This window comes from Pyxicephalus adspersus, chromosome 1 (genome assembly GCF_032062135.1).
Source record: "Pyxicephalus adspersus chromosome 1, UCB_Pads_2.0, whole genome shotgun sequence".
NCBI lineage: Eukaryota > Metazoa > Chordata > Amphibia > Anura > Pyxicephalidae > Pyxicephalus > Pyxicephalus adspersus.
Window position 1 is genome coordinate 117772512 of NC_092858.1, and position 24123 is coordinate 117796634.

Sequence of the window (24123 nt, forward strand, 5' to 3'; positions counted from 1 at the left end):
TTTTTTTTTTCCATTACACTTCACATCACAAAAAATCACAATGTTCACAAAGTTAACAACTAATGTCTTTCAAACTTGATTTGCATAATTTATTTAGGAAGATTATCAATGACATTTCATATGTAACTCAGACTTAAAACAAGACTTTTTTTAAAACTAATCTAGAATGCTATATCTTAATATTTAAGAAGTATTCTAGCAGTATGATCCAGCACCTAAACTGATTCTGTAGGTCTTGCAGCACAATTGTAGAGGTCTGCTGCAAGACAAATTGTAGAATACTCACCTCACCAGTAGTGCATGCCTTTATCATCAAACCATGGCAAGGCTGCAGTCATCCATCTTTAGGACATGCAAATATCAAATGCTTCTGTACTCTGCCATGTACTGTGGCTCCTTCTGACCTCTACATTATTGTTTAATCATGTAGTGACTTAAGTTCCTGGCAGATTCCTGGTGGTTCATGAAAGTTCCTGGTGGTGATTTAAGTTCCTGGCAGACTCACCTTGAGCTTGCTAACTGTCTGGCTGGTGAAATAAGTGGCTTTTCAATCAAGTGAAGTTAGAAAAAACAGGAGTTTGAAAACAAAACAAGTTAAATCCTTGTAGTAACCACAAACTGTAAGTAAACCTGTATACCTCCTTGTAAACATACAAACATTGTAGGTAAGAAAATGAGTGTTAGCAAGGTGGAAAGTTTGGTTCAGTGGACAGTCTGCCATATGTATGCCCAAATGGAGCAACAGCTCGTAGGTGAATACTGCTGTGATAGATGTGAGCAAGTTGCCTTTCTGGTATCTCGCATTGGAGAGCTGGAGAAGCAGATTGCAACATTGAAATCACTGGATCACATTGAGAATGGTCTCCTGCTCACAGAGCAGGCAGTTAATGGCTTAGATATGGAGGTTGGAGAGGTTAGTCAGGATAACCATGTAGGGAGTTGGGCTAATGTAACTAGAGGGAGTGGTAGGGGCTCTTAGAAAATGAAGGCCAGCCCTGTGTTTGAGCACCCCAACATGTTTGCAAAGTTATGTGAAGATGTGCAGGTGGCAGACCCAGTGGTGGCAACTCCAGATGTTACTGCTACCCCTAACAGGGAAAGCAGCACATCAAGTAGCGGTAGGGAGGGAAACGCAGGAAGGAACAGTCAATTGGTAGTCATAAGAGATTCTATGATCAGGAGGACGGATAGAATAGTTTGTCGCCCGGATCCCTTCAACTGAATGGTTTTTGCTGTCTGCCTGGTGCCAGGGTTTGGCATGTGGGATGACTTTTTTTTGGGGTACAACCTGTATGCCAGAGATGGTTTGCACCTAAATGAAAGGGGGTCTGCTGTGCTAAGGGAAAGATTTAGGGGAATAGTGGAGGGATATTTAAACTAGGACAGAGGGGGGTGGTAAAGTTAAAAAAGGTGGCAGAAAGGTTAGTCAGGGGTTTAGACACTAGTGGAGGGTGGATTGGGGATAGTTGGGGGAAGGATTATAGATAATTGTAAGGCGCTTTCCATGTTACAAACAAACATTGGATTGTGCAGTACTAGTTGTACTGAAAAACAAAATTATTTTTGCAAACAATGATAGTAAAAGCAGCAATGGTTTAAAGAGCCTGTTACCAATGCTAGAAGTCCTGCAAACAAGATAGGGGAGTTGGAAGCCTTAATGAGTGAGGAGAATTATGATTTAGTTGGTATTGCTTAATCCTGGTTTTGTTCTTCGCATGACTAGGCTGTCAATATTCCTGGGTATACTCTCTTTCGTAAAGACAGAGTCAAACGAAAGGGTGGTGGTATCTGTCTGTATGTGAGAAGTGATCTAAAAGTGAATGTGAAAGATAAATTGCGGAGGGAACGAGTAATGAGGTGGAAGCATTGTGGGTGGAGTTGAATGTGGGGTTGAATAACACACAATTACCTATTGGAGCCTGCTATAGGACCCCCAGTGCTAAGGAAGAAATAGAAAATCAACTTCTAGCACAGATAGAAAAAGCAGCAAAAAGTGGAAGTGTTTTAATCATAGGAGATTTCAACTACCCTGACATTGACTGGAGTAATGGCACTACAGGAACAACAAAAGGGAGCTTGATCACCAGGAATGACACAACCATGCCGGTTGATACAATATTCCTTGTAAATGAGTATTAGTAATTTTTTAATTTTTTCTTTTTTTAGAAATATCAAAACATGCAGTGTCTATTTTTTTTTAAATCTTTTCCCTGGAATCATACCACACCTTTGTGTGAATCTCGTGTGAAAAAACATTTCCAAATAGATATCCCAGTGTTAAATTGGAATGCAATTGCCACATTCAAGGTGGTTAATAAAGTAAGAAGTTAACTGACAAAACAATAAAAAAAAACTTTTGCAGGAAGACCAGGGTTTATGAAAGGGTAGAATGGAAAAGATAGAACATTTTGTAACTTCTGATCTTTATTAATACATTACCCCAGAAACAAACAAAAGAGCAATAGTACTGTAAACCTACAGGGTTTTTTTTTTATCTGTAGCAACAATGGGCCTCTCAGGGCCGATATTGGGCCAGAATGTGGCATGTGTACAGCGGTCATGACCATCCTGGCGGATACACGGATGAGGGACGATGAAAGATCGTAATAGAAGTAAAGGGGGAAAAAGTGCAGCAGGGTGCTGCCACGGACCAGAACAGTGCTGTATGTACAGCACTCGTTCATGCATTGTGCAGTCGACGACAGTTATTGCACATGTGTACATAGCCTTAGCCTCTGTGAATCATCACAGATTTCTACAGTCCTCTCTAGGACTTGCCACGAGCTTGGGAAGCTTTTGTGCACGTCGAAAGGGCAAAGCTGAGTCTAAACAAGCCATTAGGAGGAAGCCACAAGAACCAAAAATTGCTGAGGGGCTGATACAACAAAAAGATACACAGTTTTGTACATACTATTGTGCACTGCTAATGTTCATCTAAAGCACAGTGCCTTCAAAAGTATTTATCCCCTTTGGATTTTGTCATATTTTCTTGCATTTTAGTGTCATTCATCTTTCCCTAAAGTGGAACTAAACTGAAAATAATAAAAAAAAAAAACAATGCTGTCCTGGGGACCTCAGAGCTGGGCGCCACCATCTTCTGTCTACACCTGATCTCGCACTGTGAGGGGGCCAGATCGGTTGATGTAGCCAGCTGTAAAAAGGGGGGGAAATGCCCATCTCAGTGCGCATGTGTGAGATTAGCATTTCTTTTCTCTCAATGTAGGAAAACGCCCCTTGCATGCGCAGAAGGAGCAGCCAGGAGGAGCCTGCTAAGATGCGTGACAAAGGTATCCCAGGAAGCTCTGCACTCCCATTCTGTCTTTATCGCAGCGGTGATGGAGAAAAAATGAATAACATTTTTACTTTACATAAAAATGGTGTAACAATTTGGGTGATAGGTCCGCATTAAAGCCTGACCAGTTTTCCTGTCCCTGATGATGAAAATTATCCCAACAACATGATGCTGCCACTATCCTTTAATGTGGGAGTGGTATTCTCTGAGTGATAGCAAATTGTACGTTTGCGCCAAGGTGTATGGCCTAGGGTGGATCTCTACCTTGGATCTTTGCAACTCCTGTGATCCTTGTTGTCTTTGTTGTACATCTGATTAATGTGGCCTTCTCTTGTCAGCTTTGTATTGGTACAGTGTTCGTTACATATTTGTATATTGGATTAAAATGGTAATCCATGGGATATTCAAAGTTTGCTATATCTTAACATATCTTTATTATAACTTTTTTCTGACCTGTTTAGAGTTCTCCTTAATATCAAAGTGTGTGCTTAGTGGTGTTGTAGAGTCATAACCTTTCAAAACTTGTCTATTTACTGTATGCACACAGGTGGACCCTAATCAACTTATGTGAGTTCTAAAGATAGACTGGTTAGATTTTATTTAGGGATTTCATTGCAAAATGGCTTAATACTTATGCACTCATAACTTTTCAGTTTTTACTTAAAACAGAAGAAGCATTTTTTTTATAAATTTTCAGTATTTAATTATTTAATTTAAAACTTTCATGTGGAATCATAGGAGAAGGACAAAAGTCATGCAACTAGAACTTACAGAAGGAATTCAACAAAAGCTAAGATACTTAACTTATATACTAAGCCTAAATCAAACACTTTAGCTTCACTGTACTTACCTTGTAAAATTCAGCATCAAAATCTTTTTCTGTGTCACGATCCAGCAGCACCCAGATCTTGTAGATAAAAAAACACTAATTCAATAATAAAGATGTCTTTTTATTACTACTAACTTTTGAATTAGATAAACTTTAGGAGTCATTCAGATGTTTCAACAACTTCTAAAGGTTTCTTACAATGATGTACAGTCTTAAAAACACCAGTGCATATAAATACTGGCAGCGAGATCACCAATGCCATCCATATCATTAGACTGCTGTCTCGATTGGGCCAGAAAAAAACAAAATGTCCACATTACTATTGGGTTATTTGATTTTATTTCTTCTTGCCCGATTTAACTGCCAGGTCTAATCCATTTACATATTTCCGAGGAATCCTAAAATGTTCTGTTAAAAAAAAAAAAAAAAAAAGTACATTTCTTGAAATGGTCAACATTATCTGAATCTTAAAAACACTGCATATCAACCTTACAATGTGTTGTAAAATCAATTGCACAGTATTTGCAGGTAAAAGGAAACTATGTTTCATTAAAGCACTAATTTATAAATCAAGGCTGCCGTTACACATTTTTGTCAGTGCTGCTCCTACACAGCTGGGGAATCCAGGTGTCAAACTCCATGAACACAACCAGCTCTTCTCATGTGATCTGTGCCAGCTTAACTGCCAGTACCCCTCTGTGTATCAGGGGCTACTGACCATCTGACAGATTGCCTAAGCTGTGCCCCCTCCCCCACCTACAACTCCTAACAGATAATTTGAATGACCCTGATAACAATTAGGACTATATCATCACCATTTTACTCACCAAGCAGCAATTTTCCAGTTTGTGATACTTGGTTTCCCTGAATTTGCATCTGTACTCTGTCTTTTGTTCCAGGGAGGGCTGTACAAGAGAAGCTTGCCTGAACTCTTTGCTGTAATAGGCTGCCAACTGAGGAAGGATCTAGGCCATAAAGTTCCAAGTTCTTGATGATGGTGACCTGTGAAAGACAAAACACAATAAACCTTTGAATTTGAATATCACCTTAACAAATGACTCTTGGCATGATGGACCAAGGACAGTGTTTTTTAACCAGGGTTCCTGCAGAGGTTGCTAAGGTTCCTTGAGCAATCAGAAATGTGTGCTCTAAGGTTAGTTGAAGTGACACCAATGACCTTTTTGGCTATCTGTAAGGGTGACATTATTTCTATTGACCACCAAGTTAATGTACTGTGAGCTGTGGATATAATAATTATAGCAGGGGTTCCTTGCAGACCTGAAAGTTATTTTAAGGAATCCCTCATGTTAAAAAAGTCAAGAAACATTGTCAATGAAGTCCCTGGATATTTCAAATGAAGTTAGATTTTATATCGGGGATGTTTAGGTGACAGCTCAGGATATTTTTTAGTAATAAAAAAGCAGAAACAGAATATCATCAATCTGACTAATTTTCTTTCTGCCATCTTAACCACTTCCCCATGCCATTAAATAACAAAAAAAAAATTGTACAAAACTTTTTTCTGCATTTAATGTGCTAGGGCAAACGCCCTAGTGAAATACAGCTAATATTTGCACAAATATAACAACAAGGTGGTAGATTTGATTTAAATCAGTGATCGCCAACCGGTGGCCAGAGAGAAAATTTTGGTGGTCCGAGGCTCTGGCCGGTGCGGGCAGAGCCGAGGACCATGTCCTTCATATGATCGCAAGCTCAGGAAAGAGGGCAGGTTGTGTCTTTGCCAGAACCCGCCCACTCTCCCATCCCAGTCTAAGACCTGTGATGGGAGAGTAGGCGGGTTCTGGCATCATAATGTCACTATGGGGGAAATTTCTTCCCCTCTGAGTGACACCCGGCCCCGTGCGATTGCGGGGTCTGGAGGGGGTAAACTTAGTGGTTTGTTGGTCCAAAAAGGTTGCCGATCACGGATTTAACTGATTTTGCTTAGTGTCCTGAATGCAACTTTTCAAATCTGTTCTGGGCTGGGTGTGATTCTTAATGTATATCGTTATGCCTGAATAGACATGCATTTTTACACACTTTTGCATACTCACACACAAACATTATTTACCTAAACCATTTACTTGTCTATATAGTTTTACCTTTTTGTTTGATGTCCTCTGTGCAACAGTGATATCAATGGGCTCAATATTTCCCTTACGGACAACAGGAGAGCTCCCAGGAAAAGTAACTTGATGTGAAGGTTGCATTCTCTCCAAACACCTAAGGCACAACCCAAAAAAATTGAAACACATGGTTCACACAGTAAGTAGGAATACTAAGGCAACGATAATCATAAAACAAAACTGGGCTGGACCCATACTCATCCATATCAAGAAAATACAGGGCAAGCTGCAAGGTCTGAATAGGTCTGAATCTCTTTCATTGACTCCCAGTTCCCATCACTGGGCATATTAAGAATCATCCATTTAGTGCAGTACTGCTGTTAAAGCAGACCTATCATTTAAATTTTTGCTTTACATAAAAGGGTAGACAACCTTTTTACACCGTGAAGCCCCTCCCCATCTGTCTTTACCACCACGATAGTAAAGACAGAATAGGAGCTCAAAGCCTCCTGGGATACTCCTTTACAGGAGGCTTTTTCCTATAATGAGGAAAAAAATGCTGATCTCACACATCTCAGAACAAAATAAAATGAAGACCACTTTACAGTTATAACAATTGCAAAGGTATGCAATACAGGACATCTTTTGCATTTTATAGTGCTTGCTACAGAAATAATTATGTCCATCAATAAATAAAACACACACACACGACCTTGTTCACTTCAGCCTTTAAAAGAAAAACAACTGAAAACTGTACCTTGCAAATAGGTCATCCCACTTTAGAAGTGTAATGTCATGTTTTTCTGATACATTGAGTAAGCAGTCACATATCACTGGGTCAACGGTTACAAAGCTGAAAAAGAAAAAATTCTAATAAAAAGATCATATTGCCTAATTCAGTTATGTACCATATTCATTTAGAATATTAGCGTGGTCTCCTTGTACCATATTCATTTAGAATATTAGCGTGGTCTCCTTGCTCAGGACATCAGATTTTCAACTAGTTATTACTGAAGGGCAGATTATGTTGAGAAACCTGTTATGACTAGGGGTACATTGACCTACATTCAACGTACATTACATTGCAAGAAAGCAAAAAAAGAGAGAAACACTGCTACTAAACCTTTAAATTGCCATATGTGATGTGTTTGAGATAGATGAAAGAGACCTGGGATAATGTAAATTGGCAGCATTTATGATTAAGCAAAGTTCAAGATTTTTTTTCTTTATATAACAGTTTTATAATAGTATGCCACTGATTATTTTCAATTGTTGATGGGAATAGCCCAAATTTAACCTATACTAAGCCCATGTACAACAGAACCCAGAATATAGGAGGGATAGTGTGCACTGAAAAAAAAAACCTTTACTGCTTTGTAATTCTGTCAGAATACTTATAAATATGCTTATTAGTACAAATAATAACTTTTATTTATAAAGCACCAATATATTACAGTGCTGAACTCAGTACTGCTTAGTCAAAAGTTAAGGGATGGGCACAATGGTGGTCAGAAAACCCTTGTGTTCGTTAAACTAAATTTTGTAGAGTGGCCTGATGAGCCAATACATTTCAGGAGGTCTGTGTACTCACTTTTTATTATCAGAATGAACTAGCTCATTGGTCTTGACATATGTGACAATGACACCTCTGACATCATTCTGAGTGAGCAGGTCACCTTTCCTGCAAAATTAAAAAAAACAAACAATGCTGTAAACCATTAAAATCACATGGTTTATTTATTGCCTAGATCTACTTATATTTGTAAATCACTGGGTATGAGAATTGAGAATAGCACAGTCCATGTACTAAGAAAAGACAAAGTAACAAAACAAAGTGTTTTAATAACATTTTCCATCTATGCATCATATGCATCTATTCATCAGCCTACTTTAAGTTTGATTACAACACAGGCTTTGGACCTTGTTCATAACTCAGGAAAGAAAAAGAAAAACTTTAATGCAAACACCTTGTTTTGGCAGATGCAATTGGATCTACACACTGCTCAAGTAAGATTATCAGCAATGATACCATACCACGTTACCAAGTTTAAGATGAGAAGGAGAGCAGAAATCATTTTACATCAACAGGAAAAGGTGGGTAGTTGCAGAGATGCAAGTGATGGTAAAGGGTTGGAGTTCCAGATCTAACATTTATGGCATTGTAAATTTGCCCTAAAAAAGAAACTCCTCCTAGAATCTAGAAAATTTATGAACTATAGTTTTTTAGGAACTCATGAAAGTAGAAGAATCCAGAATGGAGGCTGTTGAGATATGAATGCCTTGCTCATCACTGGCATGTTAAAGAATGGTGAACACTGCCTGTCATTGTTAAGGTACAACAAGGGAAGCATTCCTATTGCCTTCCTTCTGGCCAAAGCACTGAGGGATGATACGGAGCAGCAGATGGATGACAGGAGAGGGAGAAAAGGATGAGCCAGTAGTAAAGATTGTGGCAGATTAAGGAAAATACTAGTGACACTGCCACATCCCACTCCGAATTGTGTGAGGCTGGCAATCAAGAACAGCAGTCTTACATTGCAGATTTATGAGGCTGAGCTTCTGTGAATGGGAAGTGCAGTGCTATTTTTCAGAAGGAAATCTAAGGTATATTTTAAGGGTACTATTTAGACACTAATAACATTTCTAAATATTCTACATACAGTTAGGTCCATAAATATTTGGACAGAGACAACTTTTTTTTAATTTTGGTTCTGTACATTACCACAATTTATTTTAAATGAAACAACTCAGATGCAGTTAAACTGCAGACTTTCAGCTTTAATTCAGTGGGTTGAACAAAAAGATTGCATAAAAATGTAAGGAACTTGACTCAAAGGCTGACAGACAACACATGGGCTGGTGTTGGCAATTCCTTTGTTATGTCATTATCAATTAGGCAGATAAAAGGCCTGGAGTTGATTTTATGTAATGTAATGGTTGGTTTTAATGTACAGAACCAAAATTATGTAAACAAAAAAATTTTTCTAGTGAATGTGATATACTGTCAAAAGGCGTTTTCATGTGCAGTCATGTGATCAATGTAGTTTTGGCTAGCCAGGGAAGGCCCAACATAAGAGTGATGTGAGTGGAGCATATACTGGAGCTGGGGAGTGGAAGTCAGAAAAACTAAAAGAAACTTTGATAATTAACCTGGATAAGCATGAACAAACCAGTTAATGTGTGCACATCCATGCATGGTTAATATAATATTCTATTATAATAAAGCAAATTTTTAACTATTTTGTTTCTTTTATTGTAGTTAATACCCATTCCTACATAAATGACAGTTTTTCTTGTTGTTTTATGCAAATGTAAATATATAAACATTAAAATTAGCACACTTTACTTATCTTATCTCCTATTTCTTACTTGTGCCCTGATGCTTGAAATAAAGGCAGCATCTTTGCATTTATCCCATAAAGAGAGATTATTTCAGGAGGCTGATATGGCTGCTTTCGACCAATTTCTGCTGTTTCACAGGTCTCTGTTGGAGGTGCAGTGGCTGGAGCAACAAATGATATTATACTTGGGGGGAAAAAAGCAAAACATGAGTTAAGAGATCAAATGTGTGATCTAGATAATGCCTTAAAGAAATAAAATGTGCAGTACAGTATAGTATGTGGTGTTTACAAGATAAATTGGACTGGCCAGAGTGGAAACATATATTGCAATAAAATCTTACAGTGGGTGAACAGAGCATTTGCTGTTTTGTGAATTCAGCTTCCAATTTTCCACCCAGGCAGGTACATTTAGCTTTAGCTTCCTTAATGCTTACTTTAAATATAAAATATGGACTTGGCCTTCACTGTGACTGAATCATACACTGGTTTTGGCAAGTTTAAAAAGTTTTGTCAATTTAATGGTTTTGCTAAGAAGTTGCCAGGAAGGCTGGAAATAATCATTCACCAAAAAATGAATGAAGCCTAAGTATGTTTTTATTTGTTTAGTAAATTTTTGAATTTACCTAGAATTTGTCTGCAAACATGTTTTTAATATAAAAAAGGAATAATTTAGGCGACAAAGATTTTCTAATTTGCTATTTCAAGCACCTACACCATATATAGAAAATACAAAACTTTATTTATTTTACAAACCTTACAAAAAATCCCATACTTTTTAAAATACATATGTGTACAGAATACAGTAAACAGGTTTGAATTTACACTGACAAAGCTCAACAATCAAATTATTTGTATATAAGCTTGAAAAAAATAATGTCAACTTTAAAATTGATGGGTAAAGAGTGATGACGTGTTTTTGCATACAAGGTTTGCTTCATCAGATTACCATGCTGATTAATACCCAAATTTACATGGTATCCTTGAAACTTGATTGAATATGTGTATTACATGGATATAGTTCTTTCTAGGGAGAAAGAAGACGGTTGGATAAGCTCGGGTCAAGTGGCTGGCACAATTAAACTGTGTGCGCAAATCTCCACTTAAGTTGAAGAGAGAGATGGTCTCTCTCGCTCTTCACAAGTGGAGATTTTGGTGCATACACATTTTGATTGTCAGTGTAAATGCAAAATTATTTACTGTGTTCTGTACATAAACATATATAAAATATGGATTTTTTTTGTAATGTTAGTTTCATTTATTATTTCTATATATAGTGTAGGTACTTGAAAAAGCCCCATTGTCTTTGGTGTCTAAATAAATTCTATTAGAGTTTTTGGGGTGGATATCACACCAATCACCATCTCTATCCTTGGGACCCCTTTGGCTGTATTTAATGTTCCCAAGAACACAGCATTTTATACTCAGACTGTGGTAAGTTCCCCTAAACTACTGCTTCAAAGTCATAATTTAAAAGTTGTGTTGGTGTACTTATCCATGTCAAGTATAAATTGTACCTGAATAAATGTGTACTTACTCTGGATGCTTCCACTGTATCTCAACTATGCTTTCTACTCCTTTACTAAGCTCCTTTACCTGCAGGATGTTACGCTGCTGCATTGCCTGTAGAAACTTTGACAGCTAGTATAGAACAAAATAAATATAGGTAAATAATAAAAGATAAGTATAAAATGTACATGTATATTGAGGCACAATGAAGATTTGAATAAGAGGGGATCCCAATGAAAATCATACCTTTCATCAAAAACAGCTATATACTAGAATCATGACTACAATTCCAATGCAGTGAATACACCTGATATTTAATCGCCAAAGACCAGGCTAAGCTCTACTTCAAGAGCGAATTAGGCAGCTTAGTGGCAAAGTTACTGAATTCAGGTAGGGTTAATCTCAGCCAGGACACTATGTCCTATTTATCGTGTCCCATGATTAGACAAGCAACAATCATAGCAGAACAATAAACTGGCCTATGTGGCTACTCGATAGGTCCTTGTTTTAGTAAACTTAGGATTTAGGTGGTAGAATGACCATTGTTGCTGAACATCAACTCTAAATAGGATGGCAAACCAACCACGGCCTTAGGAAGAATGAAACTCAAGCAAGTGTTTGTTAGGTTATAGATGTAAGATCAGATGCAGTGTGACCCACAGGCAATACTGGTGATTACTTCTCTATCCCTTTATTTTTTTTTTGGGCACACTTTCCAGATTTCAGAAATATACTTATTTTAAATATTTATATATATATTCCAAAAATATACACTACTACTACTCTAAATAAATACTATTAAGTTAATCTAAGAATTGAAATTGCAATAATTTGGAGTCTAAAAAATCTACTATCATGCTATAATAATACATATAATGAGGGAATTAAAGCCAATCTTTAAATTTTCTTTACTTTTTAAATCCTTATGATTTTATATTTGTGTTTCTTTACTTTAATGCTTGTCCACAAGCTAAATTTACATGCTGTTGTAAAGCACATTAGGATGTGTATTACACACTCCTTTTCCAATGCAAAGCACAGCTACAGTAGCAGATATTATGGAATAGTCTTACATGTAAGACTGGTAAAAAGTCACAATACTAATTGTTACATCATTCTGTTAACTGTTACAGTGTACAAGTCGTCCGCAAAAGCATCTATTGATCTATTAAACCATGGAAATTATCAACTTTTGAAAAGTTGCTGTACCAAACAAATTAGCACACGTGCCAGCAGTTCCAAAAGACAGAATGGCCTCACTAGGTAAGCACATTAGAGCATCTAGAGCTCTCTATTTACAATTGGTTTAAAACTAGAGGATTGTGTAGGGACCATTGTGTGCAAAAAGCCAAGTTGTTTTAGGCCTAGCCTCCACTGCTTCAGACACACTTCAAGTAACCCAGTTTTAGGATTTTAACCACTAATTGTTTGAACATACTGCGGAAGCTTTCAGTTAAAAGCAATTCATTAGTCCCTATGGAGGCTATCATGTTGCTTTTCCTTTAAAACTAAAATAGCATGCTGTGCTGGTATTTAGGCAAAACTTTGCAACATATCCCTGCACTTCTATAAAGAATGCATTGAAAGTGTTGCAGTAACATGTTTTGATGCAGGCTGCATTTAAATGTGTGGTGTGGCATTAAGTATGTGGAGATTGGGCATTAGTGCCCAATGATTTGCATCTGGACGTGTTCTCTCCTATCCTTTAGATGAGAAAAGTCTTTTGGGGGTATAAAAAAAAAGTCAAAGACATAATAGTGATAGTACTGCCATATAAAATGCCAATGATATTTTCAACAGCAAGCTAAAACAGAAGTTTAGACATTGTGTATTCTGGTTCTGTTTGGTCCATTTCTGTGCACTGCCAGCCCATTCTTAATTATTGCACTGTCCTAATGATCAAATAATGAGGCAAAATAGTAAAATAAATAAAGTACATTACCTTTTTGTAGCTAGACTTTTTAATATCAACTTGCTGTCCCTCAGGGCTAAAGAAACAAAAACGACAATATCATCAGGTCTTTTTATTTCTATACAAAATTAACTCATTTTTAACAGTATCTATTACCTGTTTTAGAGGAAAAAACTTTTCCGTACTCATTTACTTTCACATTTTTCTACAATATGTTCTCATTATTCATATTTTGCCATACTTTAGTGTACATGGCATTATTACAAATTACAACCAGGCAGGTCTCTAAAAAAAGAAGTATTATATTACTATAGGGGGATGGATTGGGGACATAACTGGGTTAAGGCTTTAATGATACAAAACACTATAGCAGTGTTTCTCAATTAGGGTTCTGTGAAAATACAGAGCTCCTCCAAAGGTTGCTAGGCGTTCCTTGAGTAATGAACAATTTGTGCCTCTGAAGTCAGTTTAACCGACACCAGTTATCTTTGTGGCTATAAGGGGTGACATTCTTCCTACTGGACAGCAATCTAAGAGGCATTATCCCCACTGACCACCACACTAATGTACTATGAGCAAGCACTAATATATTGTGAGAAAAAAAAAAAAAGATCCTGTAATACTGTAGACATCTGTAAACTCTGCTGGCTGGCGTTAGTGGAGCTCTGTGATCGGCCTTTTAAAATTATGAAGAATGGTGCTAGGCTTTGTGTACAAGGTAAAAAAATCGCTTTCAGTTAGAAGAGGAAGGCACCTGTAAACCCAGCTGGCATTAGGCTTAGTCTACATGGACGTTTTCCCCAGCGTTTAACTTGAGGAATTAAAAGCCCACGTTTGAAATTTCCATGCATTCCAATGGGCTAATCTACACCTGAGGCACGCTTTTGAGTGTTATAGATAACGCTCCTTGCAACGTTTTAATCCATTGATTTCAGGGTTTTTCTGCATTTATAAGTGCTTAAAAATGTAAACCCAGAAAAAAGGGGAAAAATACGGCATAGACATTTTCCAGCGATTTAAAGGCAAACTTTAAAAAGCTAGTAAAAGTGCATAAAAATACATAAAAAACCTTGTAGGAACGTTTACATGTGTTTTAAAAACCATCAGTGAAGACCCAGTTTAAGATCTTAAGATCTCTACTTTTCAAAGCAATGGGCAGTAGCAAAGTTGGGGTATATCGCAAAGGCAATGAAAAAATGTGATGTACTAAGGGGGTGGGCATTAGAAAGCTGAAACAAAGTATAGGGAACAATAAAAGCTGACACAGTTATAGAGGTTACTAGTTATTTATGGCACAAACTGGCAGCACTAAAATGTGTTGCATTGTGCCCTGTTAAGAGAACACTGTACTAGATGGACTAAAATGAGCAGAAATAAAATACAAATATACAGATTCATATATGAAGGGAGACAATAATAATAATAATGTACTGGAGCAGATTGCAACTACAGGTGTCCTCAAAAATAAAACACCTATAGGACAAACCATGCAATACAAACATACAAAGATGTGAAGTTTTTTTTTTTATAAGCGATAACTAACACTGCATTCAAGTATGCCCATGAATAAGTATGTACAAAGATGTGATTTTTTTTTTTTAAATCCCAATTAAAATGAAATTAAATAGAAATGGTAGGTGGTAAATGTAAATGTGGCTATGTTTGCACCCCTTTAGTGTATGCCCATTACAAAAAAAAAAATACTTGTGACTGTCCACAGTATATTCTTCACTATCAGTATTCAAAATCGTAGTCTACTACAAAATTCTGCCAGGGTATCCTCTCCAAGCTTCCAGGACATAAATTTTAGGTGTGATCTGACCTGCCTATTAAAGTATTTTTAAGCTACGTAATGACAAATAACAGTTGGCATACATTCTGAATCTAAATTCAATGACATAAAAATAAACAGGATCAACTTACCAGCATGCAAAAAGGTAATTCCTAAGAAATGTACTTGTAAGCAGGGGAAGGTCTGATTTCTTCACTTTATACTTCAATGCATGAAAAAAGCACTGGTTTAACAGGTCGTCCATGGTTTCTAAAATGTGATCAAACCATGATCAAAAATGAATCAACCATGGAGTGTCTATCAAAATATAATTTTACAATGCCAAAGTTTAAATAAATATGGACCATTCTTGTCACTCAAGCTAACAAAAGGTATATTTGGAATTGTAAAAGATTTTTAGGATACAGGCAGTCCCCGAGTTAAGTTGAATTTGTATGTAAGTAGTAACAGGTACATTATTTTATTAAATGCAATTAGGACAGATGTTTGTCTCAACATATTATTAGGTAGTGTGGTGTCGGTTACTGTATAAAATCCCCACAGTGAACTAATCACAAACAAAGTAAAAAAAAAAAAATCTTTTTATGGAGCCTAGACATTTATTAACGTTTGGAGCAAGCTGTGCTTTGATATGCAAAAAGAAAGAACTGCAGAGTTTGTCTTGGTCAGCATCCGTGCATCACACAAGGGAGCAGGGAAGCCAGTTCGTATCTAGGAGTCGTCCTGTATGTCGGATGTCCTTAACCCGGGGACTATCTGTACTCAGTATCTAAAATAATTCAACAAATTTTCTGTCCCAATATTAAGCAGTGTATTAAAACTATTGCAATTTTTTTTTCCGACAATAGTGATAACCTTCAAGCATACTTGCTCATTTGGTTTTGGTGTAGTAACTTGTATTGTCTTCTAGGGCTACATGTGATGGGGTGAAAATGAAGTCCACAAACAAAAGGCAGTTTTTTTTTTTTGTTTGTTTTTTTTTACCATATATCAAAAAGTATCTGAAAAAGGCTTCTTGGTAGAATCATTATTCTTAACAAAAGGCAGTTTTTTTTACCATATATCAAAAAGTATCGAAACAAAGGCTTCTTGGTAGAATCACTATTCTTTTGATTAAAGCTGAAAGTTTTTCCTTTTTTAAAATTTTTGTGAACATGCATTCATTGATAGTCGATGTTGGTAAAGTTAAATGGCTGACAAGGTGCCCACCACCTCGAGACACCCATGAACAACTGTTCCCACTGCCTGTCTAAACTTAGCTCTACACTCCCAGTAAATAAATGCTTACTGATAATATAAAAATATATGTGGCCCCCACTCCATTCTGTTTTTTACAGTGATTTACTTCTAAGAAGTCTGAACAGAAATTATTCATAATATTTTTTGCTACATTCAGGTCACCCTCATCCTAAGTAAATGTAGCTGTAATGTGATCTCACTGTGTATTTTTAGACACTTTTCTATCATCTACATTTGTTATGGTTTGTATATCCTATATCTTTATTTTTGTTTCTCCAGTACTAGCTAATCTCTGTAAGAAATTATAATGGTTTTCACCTAAGCATACTCTTACTAATTTGAATGACATGAAATCTAATTGCTTTTAGGATGTCAGACGTTGATAGTGCCTCCTGATATTTTTTTTTAAATCAACTTGGCATTGCCCAATTTTAGTAAAATTAATCAATTTGAAAAGAGAAGCCTATTTTAACGCCTGGTGAAAACTGTGGTCATCAACTAGCATATTGAAGTTACCCATCAAAAAGAACTCATCACCTTTAATGTACTTATCTTGCTAATAAAAAGGATATTTAATCCTCAGAATGTCATGGAGGCTTTAATACTACACTACAGATCCCCCTCTGGTCCCCTCTTTTCTATTTTGCCTTTTAGTATTACAATATTTGTATTGCAGCTACGTAATAGTCTGCTATGCCCATACAGTCCCTTTACTACTAAATAAAAGAATTATAATATGACAAGTTACGTTTTCTGAAGGCGCCTCCGACCTGGGCAGAGTGGCCTACTCCATCCTGTGTTCATTTTTTTTTCCCCAGAACCAGAAATACTTGTCAGTGTCAGGTTGCAAGCTGTATTCTTAGATACAGGTATCATCTAAAGATAAAGACAGCACACTGTAATTTCATTTTACAGAGGCTGCTGAGACAGTTAAAATATATATATCTAAAGTGTTCTATGAAATTGCAAATTTATTTAAGTAAAGGGGTAGTATATTTTCTCTGTCCTCCACAGCTCTAGGTCTACCATATAAAGGGATAAAAATTTGAAACTGTACTTGTCACTTACAAATTACCTATGAAATCAGAGCTTGTCTTGTCACATTCATTCTTTATAATATATAGTATGTGGAATATTATTTTTTGGTATTGACAGTTGCTTCATAATACAGAAATATTACAACCTTGTGAGGAGGTATTGCAGTTATCATCGCATGGCAATCCTACGCTTTCCTCTTCTAATATCTCTGTGTTCTCTTTTAGTTCTCCACCTTTCTGCTGGGTTGTTGCTGTGACTTCCTCCAGGTTCAGATTTTCCAATTCTGTGCTAGGAGCAGGAGTTTCAGAGTCCAAAGGAATTACCTCTTCCTCAAGTTTGGCAGATGGTACAACCTCAATCTCCTCTGGTGGAATGTTAGGGGGGCCTGACTCATCCCCATAAGCCCTGACATAAAAGTTAAATGTTGGAAAAAGTAGAATGAAATACTTAGCATTTAATCATTAGCTTTGCAGGAAAAATGCATAACTGAAAAAAAAAATATTTTGTAAAAGATCTTTTTAAGATTTTGACCTAAAGTCAGTACAAATTATAAATATAAAGAGAGGTAATAAAACTATAACCTATGTTACCTTCACTAGATAAAATAATTACATCTATATTATTGGATGGAAGACAGAGTTTTGGACAATCAAAGCTTTTCCAGCACATTAAATTTAACATATCTGTCTTTATACTCTAAATGCCTGCTAGAGGTTTATTATACCACAGAAAAAATGTTTTAAACTAATCTAATCAGTTAATACTCATGCTAACAAAGAAAATCACCTATTTACCAAAGGTGATCTTTATAGGTGTGCAAAACGTTGAAACCTTTGCCTTTCATTCCTGAAGCCAGCATGTCTTTTGTAGACATAGTGGCAACACCTATTGCCACAGGAGCCCTGTAGAAGAATGAAACATTTATTTGAAAACGGTTTTTATTTTATTGCAGTAAAGGTTAAAAAAATAAAGCTTTTAAATTCCATTTGATACAGCTATGATTTCAATATCTTTTTAACTGCATATATAGCAAAGTTATTTTACAGCTACTATACTTAAAGTAGGATTCTTTGAATACCTGGATGACCTTTTAAATGGACACACCATATGAACGGTGTTAAGCACAAGTAGTTTCTTCTCGATAGAAGCCAATTTTTCCTAAAGTCCATCTCTGGGCAAAATCCAAAACAAACCTGTATATTGGTAATATCTCCTATTACAATGCGGCCCAATGCAAATGGTGTGATAGAGCATTAGTACCTGAATGTTAATTCTTCAGGCATACCCAACATCCACTGAACATCTACACAAATGTTTGTTTTTTTTTCCTCAGAATCAAATTAGGTGTCAAGTTCATGCAACATTCATATAAAAGAATCAATACTACATCATTGATTGTACAACATTATTATTAATACTATTCTTTTATAAAAACAACAACTATATTAATTTCCAAGTCACATATACAAAATATGTTTTACACTGACAATCCCTCTCTACTTGTCTTTGCAAGTCCACATTCCCCATGCCTACTGTTTGCTTCTGGTCACTCTTTTATAGTGCATAAAGAAAATAAGAAGGTATAGTTAAAAAAAACAAAAATAGTAGCAAGATTTCTAAGAGTAAAAATTAGATTTATTCTAACAAAATCCATATTTTATACTGTGTACCTGTTTCCTACTAGGGTGATTGCACATAGGGTGCCCTGCTGTACCGCAGGTAAACCTGATGATGATACCACAATACCAGGCAGCATCAAATCTGAAAGAAAGATGTGAGAAGAAGACCTTAAAATATACAAATTAATTGCTGAAAAAAGAGAAGAAAAACAAAACATGTTTTATGTTCAAAATTATTTATTGTCACACACTACAAATTGTATCGAACATTTTGAACCCAAACATCAGAAGCTTGGTAAAGGCTACATTTAGACAAGTGGTGGACTACTCCCAGACACTAATTTCAGCTGCTATGTGCCCAGGAGTGGTGAGGAGAGATATTGGAATACATTAATAGGCATTTGCTGATATGCTCTAGTACAGTAAGTGGTTGTGGGTTTCTTGTCAAAAAGGCATATGAGCAATTTGTATCCTTCAGAGCACTTTCAAAACTTTGTTCCGTTCAGCAACTTCCCAAGTGGAGCTGCTGATAAGATTTTTGGTTTGTAGTGGTGCCTTGGGTAGCTCATTCAAAAAATGGCTGTCCTTATTATACTTTTAATGGATATTATCCTATTAAAACAACACAAAATAAAGAAATTACCTGCACCTCCAGTCATTCGGTCAAACACAGGTGGCCAAGTACTGAATACCGGGAGAAAATCTAGATATCGCCATAGAGTGTACACTATTTGAATAAAATAGAACACATTTTTTAAACACATTTATAAACAAAAGATTTGCATGTAACTGCTCAAATAGCCCTGAACTGTTAAAATATGCAGAAACCCCTGTTATAATCACTACAGCTTAGATTAAAGGGAAACTTTAAAAGAGGAGAGAAACAAAGAATTTTTAAATATACTGATTATTGTCACAGTTCTGGCTGAAGGTCATTTCAGTGCCGATAGCTCTAACGCGCAAAATCATATAAACAAAGCACAAAAACTGGAGAAATACTGAAATCTGACAATTAGCAAATATAAACAAAAATCAAACCTGTAGGGTAGAATTTTTTTTCTACTTCAAAAATTATAGGATTTTTGTTGTGGACATAGACCGACACTGCATCTCCTTTGTGGACAAACAATTTTACAACAGTCAGGTCTTCTTTAGGTGGCATTAGTTCAGCAAGTTTTTCAGGGGTTAGCAAAGGAAACGCATTGCTGATATCTCCTCGCAACTTTTTCCTGTAAAATGGAAAACAAGGAAAACTGAAAATGTTTTTCTTGCTTATTTTAACCTTTTTTTTGCATTGCAGACCCAAGCTGGTTAAGGGTTTATAGAGAAAGACAATATCAGTTTGAAGTTGAAATTTAGTTCTGCTAATATTTTGACTTCTTTGATCATAAACTTACTTAATAAAACCTGTTTTAATTCACATACCTAACTTTAGATTCAGTAGCAACATTTAAAGTCTCCACAATGCAGATAATAGCTGGTGGGATGGGCCTGTATTGTGCTGTACATAGCCTACTGATAACAGGAATCTATTGTAACACCCAACATGTAATGTTAAACATCAATAATTATAAGAATTAAAAACTAGCAAATGAAAGGGAAAGGCCAAATCAATCATAAACTAACATAATGGAGATACCATCTGACAGAATGCCTTAAGAGCCCTGAAACACGAGGTGCACAAAGTGTATATATTCATCAAATTTTTTTTTTTAATGAAGCCAGATATTACATTGTAACTCTAGTTAGTACAATAAATCACAGCGAAACTATCTTGACCTGAATTTACCAGCCATTTATCATTAAGCCGCTTTTAATTCCCTAAAACTCAGCACTTTTACATATGAGAAATATAACTATTTCAGGTCTAGTCAGATCTGCTAACTAAAATATTAGTATGGATTTTTCTATCTTTGTATCAACCTTTATTAGAGAATTAGAGAAGTATGAGGAGCAATATATTTGGGGTCCACGATCTTATTTAGGAGGCAGCACAACTGATGACTCCACCATCATGGTACGTGTCATTTGCCAAAATGCTATGGTAGTGACTTTAACACCAGAGCTTTATCGACTTTATACCCTCACAGCGTGTTTGTTTATTTTGTAGAGGTCTATGTTTCACATTTTATTCTTTTTACCTTTTGTAGAATGTTCTTACATATTATACATCGTTTTAGTTAAAGATAGAGCTTTTACTTAATAGATACATACATACTTGTTTCCAGAAATTTTTCAAAAAAGGAATTTATGGCTGCTAATATTGATCCTACATCTAGCTGCCAAGGAACCTAGCCCATGCTGTAGCCTCTGCTGGTTGGTGTGGATTAACCAGAATAAACACTAAACTGCCAAGTGACCTAGCTAGTTCCTAGTTCCCTGCTGACAATAGAAGGAGGGAGCCCATTAGTTATAACGTCAGTGCTCCATTGCACAGACCCAGACTCAGCCACTGTACAGCACAGGCCAAATTGGTGTCCTAGGTTTTCGTGTCTGTTTGATAGTCAACAGCAGTGTCTCCAACACTGCAGTGAGTGTGCAGAAAATAAGCGCAGGGGACACTCTGCAGGATGGTAATTACCAAACAAAGGTTGTTTGGAACTCCACTCTATGCCACTAGCAGCACAAATGGAACAAGGAAAGTGTCAATGGAAGCATGTCATGGCTACAATGTATGCTGTGTGCTGCCACAGGTACAATAAAATTAGAATTCTTTTACTGGTTATTAACTTGTGACACACATGCTATTGAGTATACTCAGAAATCTGGAAGAAAATAGAAGAAAACTGATGTTAACCAACAATGGTAATCATTAGCCCTGGGACACATGAAAACATGAATAATAAATCTAACAAGATATTTAGGCTAATGTGTAAGCAGATATGACCCACATGTACTGTATGTGTGTGTCCAATGCATAGCACAAAGTTTAACACTACTCAAAAGTACAAAACTACTCTACATGTTTTCTTTCACCCTTACCCTGACGTTCACAGAAGCTGATAAAAGCCCTTACAAAGCCTACACTCAATGTGGACCAAAAGCTGGAATTCAATTCTATCCTAAGTGTACTAAAACTTTTCAGCTTATATTAAGCCAATCTACAGCATTGAAAACAAAGTAAATGACAAACAACGCAGCCAAGCTGGTGGCAACATGAAAACTGCCCTGGAAATTGGAAATTCAAATTCCTTTAAGGGGCCTGGGACTATTAGCTGAGGAAGTAGCTGTCCATCAGCAAGAAAAGGCAAATATCTGAGCAGCTACACATTCTAATGCAAATTGTAAGAAGCTGACTGTGTAAGGTAAAATTAGAGCAGGCATTTTCAGTAAAGGTTGGGGGGAACGAGGTTGGACTAAGTCGTCACCCTTCAAGTCCAAGTGGAGTCCCAAGTCATTGACACCAAGTCAAGTCTCAAGTCACCAAGAATTCTTCCAAAGTCAAGTGACTTAATTTTACCCTTATTTGTCCCCATATAGAAACAGGGTTCTGATCCTGTTCTTGAGCACAGGATCGCATTCTAAGTCCACAGCTTTGCTGACAGCTGAAGGGGGAAGGGAGGCAAGCAGTGAGACTTCTGTTACACAGCCTCCCCCTCCATTCAGCTGTCAGAGAAGAAAACTTAGAATGCAAGAAAGGTGGGGAGGAAGGCAGTGAATCTTCTGCAACATAACACCGCCTTCTTCCCCACCTTTCTTGCATTCTAAGTTTTCTCCTCTGACAGCTGAAGGGGGGAGGCTGTGTTACAGAAGCCTCACTGCCTTCCTCCCTTCAGCTGTCAGCAGAGACAGCAAGCCACAAGTCGATTTGCAAGTCACTGAGAAAACCTCAAAGGCAAGTCGTTCATTAGGTGACTTAAGTCACGACTCCAGTTTCAACCTCTGGGGGGGTTATGGTAAAACTGTTCAAGACTAAAGTGAAGGATGGAGTTTAGCTTTAAAAAAAAACTGATGATCATGCCAGGTACCTGTGCCCTGCTGTTATCAATTACATAATACTCAGCTACTGCTTAAGAGTATAAAACACCACCAATCTAGATTTTAAAAAAACAGAAAGCAGGATTTATTAGTGCTACCTTGTTTCTGTTGTGCTGGTTCAAAACTGCTTCGGACAGAATCACCAAGTGGAAAAAGGGGTTGACAAAAACAAAATGTCATCACTAAAGTACTAGTAAGCTGTAATATATTATCTTTTTGTTTGTGGGTTTAGATATGCTTTAAAGGATAAGTGCACTTTTTACACACCGCACCTACCTACATTCTCTCCCCCTAGCCTTACCTACACTCCCCTGTAACATACAGCTATAGGTTTCTATGGTGCTGTGTCATAATGAGGTAAACAAGCCCTGTAGAAGTCTAAAAAGCTGTACTACACAGGAAGAAAAGCAACAACAGAAAATTATGGGTATAGAGCAAGGCAAAAACATAAGTGAGTATAGAAAAAAGTTTCCCAATAAAACTAGATTTGCAGGGCCCAGTGGGGGTCAGAGGGCACAGCCTAGTAAGGGACCCTCCTGTCCCTGTGTCACGATAAAGGACCCAGCAGTCAAACTAACAGCCTAGTTCAATAGATTTCACCAGGAGAGCAATTTTACCAGTGTAATCAGAAATGTGCAGAAGAGTTCTACTGTAACCGTAAAATAAAAAAAAAATAAGCTAAAAAGTTTTTTTTTTTGGGTGGACACAAACACTTTTATATCAGTGAGCAAAGTTAGTATGTCCGACAATGTTTACATTGCTCCTGTGTCGGTGACAACAGCACACCCAATAGGGGACACAGACAAGAAGTGAAATTTTAGGTCTTTTTCACTCAATTAAGTTTGAATTTTGCTGTATGAATATATTTCATTTTTTTATTTAAATTATAAAAGTAGTTTTATTTAAAAAAAAGTTTAGCAAATCACAAGGAAATGAATGTATAATTTTCATCTATGAGCATTTCCTTAGCCAGGCTTCATACACTAAAGCAATGTGTCCCCTAAAAATAAATAATAAAGGCGTCCATGCTCCACTCCCAGCCCTGGTTCCTGTAGTATGGGTCTGTCTATGACAGTGCTGTGTCAGGGTGAATATCCTCAATATCAGGCCTATCAGTCCTGAAATGTCTCTATAATATAATGACACTACAAACCCAACCACATTGCTTTACCTGAGACCACAATTTGACCTAAAACAACCCACCATTAATAAATGTGTATAACATAGTTCCCCAAATAAATGAACAATATCAGTTCTGGGCTCTCATAAGAAGTAACTTCACACTGCTGAGCTTTGTAGGCCGATGAAACACATAGGAACTCAATGAGAGCAGCTAATGTGCTGCCTGTGTCATGTCTGCACACAAACTATCCATGCTGCTCATATACCCAGAGGCCGGCAATAAGTACACAGAGAACACTCGTCACCTGTCCGAGCTTTTCAAGGCAGTATGTGACTTCACTCGGAACGTCTTACAGAACATGACGGCCGATTAAAAGACAGAGGGAACT

The 24123-nt window shown here is 36.8% G+C and overlaps 1 protein-coding gene across 1 annotated transcript; it reads right to left on the reverse strand.

The window, feature by feature from the left end:
• Window positions 1-4221: 4221 nt before the first annotated feature.
• EIF2D (eukaryotic translation initiation factor 2D) lies at window positions 4222-24123 on the reverse strand (the record flags this gene model as incomplete). The annotated part of the gene is given in 15 exon segments (XM_072425324.1): window positions 4222-4529; window positions 4949-5123; window positions 6224-6344; window positions 6945-7040; window positions 7779-7868; window positions 9557-9712; window positions 11063-11166; window positions 12977-13022; window positions 14870-14987; window positions 17161-17420; window positions 17810-17917; window positions 18686-18776; window positions 19278-19361; window positions 19673-19863; window positions 24040-24123. Coding segments are annotated over 15 exon segments (1767 nt in total). The 3' UTR covers window positions 4222-4458.